The sequence below is a fragment of the Pelobates fuscus genome, chromosome 3 (genome assembly GCF_036172605.1).
Source record: "Pelobates fuscus isolate aPelFus1 chromosome 3, aPelFus1.pri, whole genome shotgun sequence".
Lineage (NCBI taxonomy): Eukaryota > Metazoa > Chordata > Amphibia > Anura > Pelobatidae > Pelobates > Pelobates fuscus.
The window spans coordinates 372,774,918-372,788,271 of NC_086319.1; the positions used below are offsets into that span (position 1 = coordinate 372,774,918).

The 13,354-nt window shown below is 42.2% G+C and overlaps 1 protein-coding gene across 3 annotated transcripts in view; it reads left to right on the top strand.

Moving 5' to 3' along the window:
* The window catches only part of SCAPER (S-phase cyclin A associated protein in the ER), a 292,144-nt gene that overhangs the window by 253,643 nt on the left and 25,147 nt on the right, over window positions 1–13,354 (top strand). For all 3 annotated transcript variants that reach the window (XM_063449439.1, XM_063449440.1, XM_063449441.1), the window contains exon 28: window positions 4,920–5,069. In XM_063449439.1, coding sequence (XP_063305509.1) covers window positions 4,920–5,069 — 150 coding nt within the window. The remainder of the gene's footprint in view (window positions 1–4,919; window positions 5,070–13,354) is intronic.

Here is a 13,354-nt window from a genome sequence, read left to right on the forward strand (position 1 = left end):
GACTCAATATACTAGCACCGACCCCCCCGGAGCAGCACACGCTGGGGGACCAGAACACAGTGAACACCGCTGCACAGCAGAAACGAAGAAACAGGCCTACGGGAGACGCACACCAGAAGGGGCGGGAGGACCCCCCATAAAGAGACTCTCGTGCTCTCACAGCCTACTTTATCATCGAAGCTCCAGAGTTCCACGAAACCACGGCGGAGTAATGAGGACTCATGGGAACGATATAAACTCTCCGGTTAACCCAACCCCCTTGTTCTTGTTTTTGTTTTTTTGTTTTTCCTCTTTTTGGTTCTGTTATGCTTCAACCCGTAAGAGACTCAAACGAGCCCTACCAATGGGCCGATAGTGACTGTCTCGATGCCGCACGGCACCAAAATGTCTATATTAACCCCTCAGGGACCATCAACAGTTTTTGTCACTCAGTCTCATTTAACCCACGACCCTCGCCCACACACTTAGTCAATAGGCTTATACTCATCCCACTGGGGAGGCCAGCCAATGCTACCGGGGTTCCGGCCATACCCCACATGTATGCATCATGACTCCATAAGAGTCACTAGCAAGCCCTACCAGGACAAGAACCTTAGCGGCACACAAGCCGCTATACGGTCCGACCAGTAGGGACCGCCATAGGCCCCGCAAACGGTGACTCACCCCGACACTCACTAAAATTCCAGATTAAGACCGCTCGAACATATAATGTAATTTATACTCGTTCATTACCTCTTTGGATAAACTGGTGGCAAGGCAACGGGAGATATTAATGAATATGATTGCCCACAACGTTTTAATTTTGCACTCTTTTTTTTTTTTTTTTTTTAGCTCCGTAAAGCTAGGCTTTTGTATAATATGTCCCTTCTTATGTAGAGTTGCCTAAAGTTCTCCTATGCTCAGACGGTTCGACCTACAGATACCCTACCTTACTGACAGCCCAAAACGTTTAGATTTTAAATAACGCTAACTAAATTGCGTACCAAGTACTTTTCCTACAGGCTCATCTTGTTATCTACCACCGCGGATATTTACCACAGAACTTTATAGCTTACTATATAGTGCATTGTGTAGACATGTCATGCCCTTGCAAACTGATGTCCCCTGTTAGAATGTGAATATCTGCCTATGGGGCACGACACACGCATCCGTAACCGCTCAGTATGTATGCACCCAAACGCACTAACAGTCTACCCCACTATTCATGTCCAACCTGTATCATACCAAACACATTACAATATATAAACAGAGCAACGCTTGCACATCCTTAAACACCACTACGGCACACACAGCACTTGTCCCAACATCACGATATCACTCTTTTCTTATAAAAATGTGTATGTTATTTATGTTTATCACAACAGCAAAATAGACAGTTACCAAATGACTTCCTTTTACCAATAGGCTTCTGCGTAAGCCATGAAGTGAACCAAAACTGCATTGTAACTGTCTATGCTAAAATAAAGAATTAAAAAAAAAAAAAAAAACAAGGAGGCTCTATCTGTCCTGGACAGACCTATTACAATAAGAAAAAGAAGCAGAATCTGTGAATGTTCCCGCTCCTTGTTATCCGTAGGCTCTAGTCAAGAATGAAGTTCGCATTCAGGTTTTCAGCCAGAGGAACTTAATAGGTTCATTTAAGATGATATAGCAATTACACAGGAGGGAGATTCTATAGAGGGGAAAAAAGAAAAGGATTTTATGGTACATCCCATACACCTGGAGCTCTTTTAGTGGGAATGGAACCTGAGAGAACATTTTAAGCAAACATTTAAGTTATAAGACGCTGAGAATTGGGAGGCTCTGCTTAAGGTAGACGTACAAATAGGTCAGCTGATGGGCTGAGACTTCTTGCAAAAAATTCCAGTGTTTTCCAGTGTAATGTGTCTATTGCAGGAGCCTCAGTGGCGAGAGCTCAGAACATGTGGTTACAATCATTGGAATATTGTATATTTGAAGGATCGGATAAAGAATTATGTCATCTTCTCAGAAACATCAGACTGGCTAATAAATTTTTGTGTGACACGTCAAGGAAGTTTTAAAGCTGTCTTCACTTAACATGGGATAATCATCAGTGGCCAGAAGGGCACTATGGCTCAGATCTTGGGAAAAAGACTTGTGCAAACTGCCCTTTGAGAGGATTAAACTGTTTGGTTCTCCATTAGAAGAATTTATAAAGCAAATTTAAATTAGAATTCAGAAAGCAAAGGACTGTTAATCAAGACAGGAGATATAGGTGGAACAGAAGGTTCTCCTCTTGAAACTAAAGATCTTTTTAATATTCTCATCGATTTTGCAACTTTCATAGGCAGTACCAGACTTAATGACTGGAACAGAGTTCCAATACCCCAACTGGGTGTCTCCGCCGAATATCCTCGAAGCTGGAAGAAGCGTTCTTTAGTGCATAGCTCGATCCCCCCCAGTAAATAGACCACACAATGATTTTTATTCCGCAGGCTTGGTCTTTTATACACAGTACCCCCAGCATAGGGTCTCCATTGTATGCCACCCCAGGCACCTCTGTGTCCAGAAGATAATCGAGTTGAAAACCGTTAAACTAATTGTGTCTCGGATACAGAGTGCCTAACATAAAAACACCCCCAAAACACAGTGAAAACACACAAGAACCCTACATATCATCCATCCCCGGATAGCTCTCGCCCGAGAGTCGAAGTTGGCCAAATAGCTCCCGAATCTATGAAGAATTGTTTGATCGCCACCAGGGTAAAGTTTTGACCAGCCGCACACGAGGGCTAAGCCCAAAATATTTCCAGCATAATTGTGGCTGGGACCTGTCAAATAGCAGGAGCTTCTGCGGTCAAACGAATGGGAGCAATTTTTCCTTTTAGTCTGTAGTACCATCACTCCAAGTAGCGCTCTCCTGGCAGGTCAGTAAGGGGGTTAATACACTGGATTAAGGTAACCAGGAGCCGCAATGTCACCTAGCCGATTAACGTTCCAGGGAGTTTGCGGCTAAGTACCTTTGACCGTTCTGTATTTTATACGGCCAAATAGCTGTCGGGGGGAGCGTTCGGTAGTAGATGTTCGTGAACCAGGGAGATAGTGAACAGCTCTTTCAGGGGAAAAGGTTCGGTAATAGGACAGGGTCTGCCACACATGTCAAACAAAGCAACAGACAGAACAAGACGGGGACGTTTTGACACCAGAATGAAGATTTGAGGAAGATTGCAGGGATTTATTCAAACATGGGAACTTGCAACAGAAAATGCATGGGAATTAAACACAATCAGAAATGGATACAAAATAGTTTCTGGAAAACCCACTCCAAAGTTACTTTGTTCTTTCTACTCAGCTAAGTTAAAGCAGAGGCGCTTCTATATTTGAAGCCTTCATTCTTCTAAAGAAAGGCGTCATCAAGAAGGTTCCAAAGCAACAAGAATTCCAAGGAGTTTGTTCAAGACTTTTTCTTACCAAAACAAGATCAAGCTTTTCATCCTGTCCTGGATTTAAAAAGGGTAAAAAGGTCTATTCAGTATCAAAGGTTTCAGATGGAAACTTCTATCAGTTACCCATATGCTACACAAAGGGGACTATATGGCAATCTTGGATTTAAAAGACACCAATCTACATGTCTCCAAGGCAGTCGAGTCAAGAAAATATCTAAGATTTGCAATCAAATCACTAAATCACTAAAAAGGCATTACATTTTCAATTTAAGAACTTTCCTTTCTGTCTAATCACAGATCCAACAATTTTTAGGAAGATTCTCCCTTTGGCAGGCGATCTTCTAGAAAAGGCTATTTCTATTGTTCCTTATTTAGACAATTGCATCCTGTAAGCTAACTTTAATCAAAGAGAACATCCAAACCACAATCCAGACTTTACAAGATCACAGATGGTTGATCAACTGGGAAAAGTTGCATCTATCCCACATAACAGGTATTTTGTTTCTGGGTCTCGTAGTGGATTCCAAGTCCATTTTTCTCCGCCTTCCTCTCCCAAAAAAATAAGAAAATCAGAGAAGTTTCTGCTCTGCAGACAGATGCAACATGTTTCATCAGAAAGGCCATGAGTATGCTGTGAAATCTCACTTATACCATTCCAGCGGTGAAATGAGCAAATGCACGGATGAGGCCTCTCCAATGGTAAAACCTGCAGAATTGGTCAGGAGAAGAAGATTTGGAGACTGAATTCAGACTGTAAGTTGTAGTGGTGGATGCATTCAAAGTTTCTGCCCTAGGCCTATCTTTCCAGCAAAATAATTGTCACAATCACGTCATATGCCTCAAATCAGTTTTATAGAGGTGTTAGTTTTGATAGGGTCTCAGTTTAAGCAGCTTTAATCATGTTTTATTTATTCGCTTTCACTGTATTACTTAGTATTGCTGTATTGGTAACTGTCTTATGGCAATATGCACTAGACCCCTTTACATATTGTTATACAAGTGCGTTTTGTTTCCCGTAACTAAATGCATTATGACATAGAAAAAAAACAATTTGAGGGTCAAAATGAATTCTTTAAGGAAATAGGTAAGCAAGCAGAAAAAGTAAACGAAAAAAATATATATTCTATCGGGTCTTTTGTATGAAAAGATGACATGTGGTGACCCTGTGGCATCAAGGTTTAGGGGATCTTCCATTTAGTGTGATGTGGACTGTAACTATTGGATGTCCAATGTATTTGTTAGAAGTTATCTTCAAACCTTATGCCTAAACATCTATTGCTGCTTTGTCCCACCTAGCCCCAGTGTAGTGAATAAAAATGGCTCTGTTATTTATTCTTATTATCACGGCTCGATAATAACGCTTCACCGGTAAGTTTTGTTTTGATGCCTAGCAGATATGTAGATTATTTTACCTCACCTAGGTTCAGTGGACTGTTAGAACTCTCCTTGGTAAAGCATACACTGTGATACATTTCCAGAGTATTCTCTCACCCAGGATATTTCCTCTCTCAGTCTGTTGTAGGTGCAGAAGGCCTTTCTCTTGCCTTTCGCCATGTGATCAGTTCCTTGCTCTGGTTTTGCTCTCAGTACACGTGTGAGGAGCTTCTCCATGAAATTATTGTATGCGTTGGATATTTCACTGTGAATCACACTGACAATCAGGTAAGAGGAGGCACACTGCTACTGGTCTTATTTTACATGGTGTCAAATGATTGCTTTCAGTACTGCACAATGTAAAGAAAGAGTCTTGCAAATAAAGAGTGAGATTCAAAAGCTTGTGTTTCAGGCGCCTGTAGAAAATAGAAGGGTTAACACTTAAAAAGCTTTATTCGTTCTTACAAAGTGCAGTAACACAATTCCAGATGCTGACTGTAGAGTCTGTCACCAATGCGCTGATAATGTGAATTACACCCATAAAAGTCATTTAATCAAATTTTCTCAAATTTTCCCATCTGTGTTGTGTCTGAGCTACAGCTTAATGCAGCTTCAGAGGGTTTCCTGCTGCCGTGATGCTGTCATGTGCTTTGCAGCCTCTCTGCTGTTTCCTATACAATTAAGTAAGATGTCACAAAATGGTGGGGAAAACGAAACGGTGATTCCAAACTTTCAACATCATTTTGTTTACATCCGTATCTGTATAAATTAGTGTAAAAGGAACTTGAAACCCGGGTAATGGATGTAAATTGGTTAACATGCAGTGCTTGAGAAAATGTATGGCATTACTCTGTTATAGGTATGGGCACACCCATGGTAAACTGGGCTCACCACAACTCGAACTGTAATATAAATACCTCTACTGCATTATTTCTACCTGTAAATGCTGCCATAGTGTTTACAGGGGTGAAAGAATGAGGAACCAGCACTTCTACCGAATTTACAGTTTCTCTTTAAACACCTTCACTTTTGTTATTTCTCATCTTCCTGACATTCATAACGAGCGCACGCACACACACACACACACGTGACTAAATACTTTGCATTAGAAAATGTAATGCACATGTTTGGCATTGTGCAGTGTGTGGCACCGCCAGGGCATATACATGCAAACATACGCAAGGTATCACGTCTTTGCTCTTCTAGATGTAGGGACGGTACCATGTCCACTGACCCTGTTCCTCCTGCAAGTTCGGCCACTAACATAAGTTCCAGGGTCAGGAGCTTCTTCTGCGTAATGATGCATAATGGGTATCTGGTTTAAATATTGTGTCCAAGTCAGAATTATGTGAACATTTAGGACGATACAAATAAAATCATGCACAGTAGAGAAACCATTTAGAAACTATCTTAAATAAACAGAATTATCACAAAAATATACATTGTACCATATATACCCTGCTATGCCTCTCCACACAACTATTTGGCCAGTGAAGTGGATTGATGGAGTCTTGCAGTAGGCTGATCAGGAGAGAGTTGCAGTTGTCAAGGCTTGCTAAAGAAGAAGGAGTAAATGAGATTTGCAGAGATTTCCCAGTATGCAGCATTATATTATAATTCTAAAGTATTTTAGTACAAATCACACACTAACTGTCTGATCGTTAACGTGATAAACAGAAAGCACTGTATGCACCCAGCTGACACACTTACTCAATGTCCACTCCAAACTCTTCACCCCTTCTCTGTATATAGAAGATTTCAGAGAAGTTTGGAACACTCACTGCTGAAAAAGCAAAACATTGTGACCTCCATGTGCAGTATCCTCGTGGTGACACTGTGCTGATCGAGCACACCGGAATGTTTATACACAAGCAGAGAAATAACAGGCACAACTCTAAAGAGGGAGCACCAATGAGCTCAAGTAATTTTTTTATCCTTTTTCTAAATAATCTGTCAGCAATGTAACTGATAAACAGCCAAGAGTTCAGCCTGCAGTTTGGCGCTTAAGAGGGAATTCTCAATCTTAAGCAACGAGAGAGTCATCAGGAATCCTCAGTCTGCAGCCAAGGCAGAAAAGGTTGGCGTGTCACTTTACCTCCTAGGCAGAAACCGTCGCCCTGTAGTAAGGAATTCTTAGCAGAGTCTTATCAGGGTAAACTCCTGCATGTGTCCATGCAACAGAGACACTGAGCCGGAGTTAACTGATCTACTGAGTGGGAATGGTACAGTATAGGGAGGATCAGCAGAGTACCTCTGTATTACAGCACAGATTGAAGATACATTGTTGATTATATTTGAAGTTAAGATTAATTGTGGTCTTCTGTAGAAATCTCACCAACTGAAAGATGTTTTCCTCTGAGTTCTGCAAATAATGCTGCTCATTTTTTCATTATGTCAATGTTAAAGTGAGATACAATAAATTTGCCTATGTTAAAACTGCTTCGCAGCATCCTTCAATGTGTTACTGTTAAGAGCCCATAGGCTGCATAGCTATATTTACACCATGTTGGATTTGGGTTAGTGTTGGCCAGTGCATGGAATCCACCCCATTAGTAATAAATAAAGTGCGTTAATTTCTACATGCGTATAATGTACCCAGTTTGAGCCCAGTATGCAGAGAAGTGGAAAATCAGAATTACTTGAGTAGAACAGGAAGCAGTCTTTACCACATTGAGCCCTCTGCATGGTGGAGCTGTATACAGGTCAGATGAGTAGATATGGCCAAGTTTAGAATCCAGTGGGAAGGACAAGGTAACAACTATTTCTAAGTGTGATCCAAGAACAAAGAAAGATGAAATAATAAATCCAAATCTCTATATACTAGATTTTATATAGGCCATGGATTTCCCCCATTATTTTGCTGTCTCCCTCCCTCTATCTAGATTTTTAAATTTAATTTGCGCCATTATGTCTGCTTTTCTTACAGACATCTTTCACTGCCATCCACCCCTGCCTCCTAATACCAGATCAGTTTAAAAATCAATACTAAAAGACTTATCCTGCTTGTCTTCATTAACATATGGTGATGTGGTTCATCCATAATAATTATACAACGTGGTGCCTTTAAGATGGCATCTGCTGGGGTATGAAGTGATGGAAAAAGAACCTCCATTCTAAGAGGCTGCGTGTCATAAAAGAACAACAGCAACAAAAACGTTCCTAGCGGTCACCAGAGTCTCATAATGTGGGCTCTCCTTCAATCACAGGGAGATAGCTAATTGGAGTTCCCTTTATTTCCAGCACAGTTCTAGCCCATACACTGCTCGGCCCTGTCCTGTAGCAACAGTAATGCCAGTGAAATTATTATTAGCATTTCCATAGCACCAACATACTATGCCGTGCTGTACCATTATAGAATGGGCATTCAAATAAATATATATATATATATAATATTAACAGAGACTAAATAATGCCAGGACAGTAATGTGAGAGCATTACACCAGATTTTAAGTATATCACAATGGTTGGTGTTTACTCGTTGGTACAATCCTTTGATTTTCTGCTGTGTTATGCAGAATAAATAAATGGATCTTCTCCAATTCCGTATGCCAAGCACCGCCTACTGGCTCCATCATTATTTAGAGAATTAGTAGTTATTTTTCTGTTGGCAGTTTGCGGTTGCTGAGATTTTCTGATCTGTCATTACCTATTCTCAAAATGGACTTTACATATAATAGTATTTATCAAGCATTTCTAAGGCAAAGTTCTAAAGCAATTATAGAAACATTTCCATACTATAATGAAAGTATATGTAACTCTTTACCCAGAATGTTTTCTGTGCTGTCCTAATATGATTAAGGTTCACTCCGTGGCCCAAATAAAAAAAATCACTGTATAAGCTGCAGATCTGTTGTCTGAAGCCTCTGTGAGCCTTCCCCTTCAAACCCAGCCAAGGCTGGTCTATCCCAGACTTCCCACTGCAGCTCAATGAGACGTCTTTGCAAGGCAGGTGCTTTGGGTAATTGCTGTCAGGGTACCTGAGGCCTCTACCTCTAAGGGAGGTAGAGACTTGGTGGTTTATCCGTCCAGGCGAGCTGTTTCCTCCGTTCCTCGCGGTTCATCCAGCCACTTAAACACCGGCCGCGAGGAATCCACGTCCTTTTCTAGCAGGACGCTCAATACGTGACGTCATGACGCTATCACGAGCGACCTGTCACTCAAGTGTCCGATATCCAATCGGCACTTGTCAGAGGCGTGCTTACCATCCGGAGCCAGGGTATTTAAGCTTACTTCTCGCTTCTGCTCATTGCCCTGTCGTGGTTCTAGCTTGTCTAGTCACTCAGTGCTCTGGTATTCTAGTTTGCTCTATTTGGTTCTGACTCGGCTTGTTGTACTTCCCTGCTTCTCTGTTCTCCCTTGACCCGGCTTGTTCCTCGCTTATCTGTCTTCCCGTTCCCTCGACCTCGGCTTGTCTCTGACTATTCTCTATTACTCTCGGTACGTTAGTCCGGCCATTCTAAGGCCCGGTATACGTACCTTTCCACTCTTTGTACTCTGCGTGTTGGATCCCTGTCCCGATCCTGACATTACGACAGGGCCAATGGATCCTGCAGGTACAAACAGTCAGCTTGGTTCTTCTGATCCCAGGTTTGACGCCATGGAGCATAGGATGGATCAGATGGCTTTAGCACTACAGGCACTTTTGTCTCGTGCTAGTAACCCACCTGAGGAGACACGTACTCCTTCTATTTCTCCTGCAGTCTCAGGTCTAGAGGTAGCCACTGTAGGTGCTTCTTCCCGTATTACCCCACCAGTACGTTATGGCGGGTCACCGGAGAAGTGCCGTGGTTTTCTGAACCAGATTAGCATCCATTTCGAATTACAACCCCGCTCTTATCCTACAGATAGAGCGAAGGTTGGATTTGTTATTACTTTACTCATTGAGAAAGCTCTGAGATGGGCCAATCCTTTATGGGAGAATGATAATCCACTAGTCTATAATTATAATGCCTTTGTAGCTGCGTTTAGAAGAACTTTTGACCCTCCTGGTAGAAAGGTCAATGCAGCTAGATTACTGTTGCGCCTTAGACAGGACAATCGAACACTTGTGGACTATGCACTAGAGTTCAGGTCCTTGGCGGCAGAAGTTAAGTGGAACGAACAGGCTTATATAGATGTGTTTCTGAATGGGTTATCAGATGTAATTCTTGACGAGGTCGCTACTAGAGAACTACCTGAGAATTTGGAGGATTTAATTTCTTTTATATCTCGTATTGATGAACGCATAAGAGAGAGGCAGAACACTCGAGATAGGACCCGTAGACCCTCCTTTAAACTAGCGCCTACCTTTCAAAATTCTGAGTTCGAGGACTTACGTATTTCTGAACCTATGCAGATAGGCAGTACTCATCTCACAGAGAGAGAGAGACAGTACAGAAGAAGGGAGGGTTTATGTATGTATTGTGGAGTCAGAGGACATTTACGCCTAAATTGTCCTAATCGTTCGGGAAACGCTCGCACCTAAGTTTCTCTAGAGGACAGGCCTTGGGTGTTTCTACTTTGTCCTCTATTCACAACTACAAAGAGTTCAGGCTTCTGTTACCCGTTTCTTTGAGGTGGGAGAAGGGAGTAGTAAAGACTATGGCACTAATCGATTCTGGAGCTGCTGAGAGCTTTATAGATCAGGGTTTTGTTGCCAAGCATACTATCCCATCCCAGTTAAAAGAGACACCACTGGCTGTTGAGGCCATCGATGGTAGACCGTTACTTGAGCCTGTTATTTTCCATGAGACCATACCGATTAACTTAACTGTTGGCATCCTACATAAAGAGGATATATCCTTAATGCTCATTTCTTCTCCGTCTATTCCCATAGTCCTGGGGTACTCCTGGTTGAGGAGACACAACCCTATTATTAATTGGGAGTCAGGGGAGATAGTTTCGTGGGGAAAGAATTGTCAAGAAAAATGCTTGCGGAAGGTCTTACCTCTCGGATTAACTAACACGTCGACTACCTCTGACAATCCTACAGAGACACAAATTCCGCCTCAGTATCTAGATTTAAAGGCAGTATTTGACAAAAAGAAAGCCGATACCTTACCCCCACACAGGTCCTTTGATTGCAAAATTAACCTCCTCCCTGGTACCATGCCTCCCAGAGGTCATGTATACCCATTATCTACTAAAGAGAACTCAGTTCTAGAGGAGTATATTCACGAGAATTTAGACAAGGGATTCATCAGGAGGTCCTCCTCCCCTGCCGGGGCTGGATTTTTTTTTGTTAAAAAGAAAGATGGTTCTTTGAGACCTTGTATTGATTATCGAGGCTTGAATAAGATAACCATTAAAAATGCCTACCCGATTCCCTTGATCACCGAACTCTTCGATCGTTTGAAGGGCTCTACAATTTTCACCAAGTTAGACCTCAGAGGGGCATATAACTTGGTGAGAATCCAGCAGGGACATGAGTGGATGACGGCATTCAATACTCGATATGGTCACTATGAATATACTGTTATGCCTTTTGGGTTATGCAATGCGCCAGCTGTATTCCAGGATCTGATAAATGAGGTTCTTAGGGAATTTCAGCAAGATTGCGTCATTGTATACCTAGATGATATACTCATTCATTCTAGTGAGATTGAGACTCATCACAAGCAAGTCAGGAGGGTTTTGCACAAGCTTCTCCAGCATGGCTTGTACTGCAAGTTGGAGAAATGTAGCTTTGATCAAACCCAGGTAACCTTTCTCGGCTATGTGATCTCTGGGGAGGGATTTAAGATGGATCCGGATAAGCTCCAATCCATTCTAGAGTGGCCTTTACCCAAAGGTCTTAAAGCCGTACAGAGATTTATTGGTTTTTCTAATTATTATAGGCGCTTTATTAAGGGCTATTCTTCCATTATCGCACCTATCACTAATATGACCAAACAGGGGGCTGATACTAAGAATTGGACTACTGAAGCTCTCCTTGCGTTCAAAACTCTCAAGGAGCTTTTCGCTTCCGCTCCAATTTTAGTTCACCCCGACACTTCTCTGCCTTTTCTACTTGAGGTAGACGCATCAGAGACTGGTTTAGGTGCTGTCCTATCTCAAAGGTTGGGGGTTGATAAACCATTACATCCATGTGGATTTTTCTCTAAAAAATTGACCGGTACTGAAAGCAGATATGACATTGGTGACAGAGAATTACTAGCGGTTATCAAGGCTTTGAAAGAGTGGAGACATTTATTGGAAGGTACATTACATCCTGTTACCATTCTAACTGACCACAAAAATTTGTCTTATATCGGAGAGGCTAAGCGGTTGTCCTCCAGGCAGGCTCGTTGGTCGTTGTTTCTTACCCATTTCAATTACGTTCTGACTTACAGACCTGGGTCAAAGAATTCTAAAGCCGATGCGCTATCTCGCCAATATGAGCCCTCTGCTTCAGTTGAACCACTTATGTCCTCCATTGTACCCAAATGCAATATTATTGCTAATACCAGTCTCAAAATTCATTCTCCACTACTTGACCAGATCTTGAAGTCACAACATCTAGCTCCCGGAAACACTCCTGAGGGAAGAAACTTTGTTCCTCCTGAACTTCAACTGGAGCTCTTACAATGTTTTCACGAAAGTAAAATAGCTGGTCATCCTGGTATTCGCAAGACATACTCTTTGATATCCAAGGATTTCTGGTGGTCTTCACTTCGAAAAGATATTGAGGAGTTCGTCGCAGCTTGTGAAACTTGTGCCAAGACTAAACTACCTCATGCATCTCCATGTGGCCTGTTACACCCCTTGGACATTCCTGAGAAACCTTGGTCCTGTTTGTCCATAGACTTTATCGTTGATTTGCCTGCTTCCAAGAGACAGACTGTTATTCTCACGGTGGTGGATAGATTTACTAAGATGGCTCATTTCGTGCCATTACCTAAACTTCCGTCTTCTCCTGAATTGGCGGAGATTTTTGCAAGAGAGGTTTTTCGCCTACATGGGATTCCTTCGGAGATTGTTTCTGATAGAGGCTCTCAATTTGTCTCACGTTTCTGGAGATCCTTTTGTTCTCAAATGGGCATCAAATTGAACTTCTCCTCGGCCTATCACCCTCAGTCTAACGGAGCTGCTGAACGTACCAATCAAAAGATCGAACAGTATCTGCGTTGCTTTGTTTCCGAACACCAGGACGATTGGGTCGGTCTGATTCCTTGGGCGGAGTTCGCACACAATAACCTTGTTTGCGATTCAACTCGCTCTAGCCCTTTCTTCATGAACTATGGCTTTCATCCTTCGATTTTTCCTTCGGTTTCCTCTTCTCAGGGGATACCGTCGGTTGATGATCATGTCGCCAACCTGAAGAAATTATGGGATCAGACTCGGCAAATTCTGTTACATAGTTCCTCGTTGTTCAAAAAACACGCTGACAAGCATAGAAGAGCGGCTCCTGTTTTTGTTCCTGGGGATAGGGTATGGTTAAGTACTAAGAATATTCGACTAAAAGTTCCATCTATGAAATTTGCTCCCCGCTACATAGGTCCTTACAGGGTTCTCACTCGTATCAATCCGGTTGCGTATCGCCTTGCTCTGCCACCTGCCTTACGCATTCCTAACTCTTTTCATGTCTCCTTGTTGAAACCTCTTATTTGCAACAA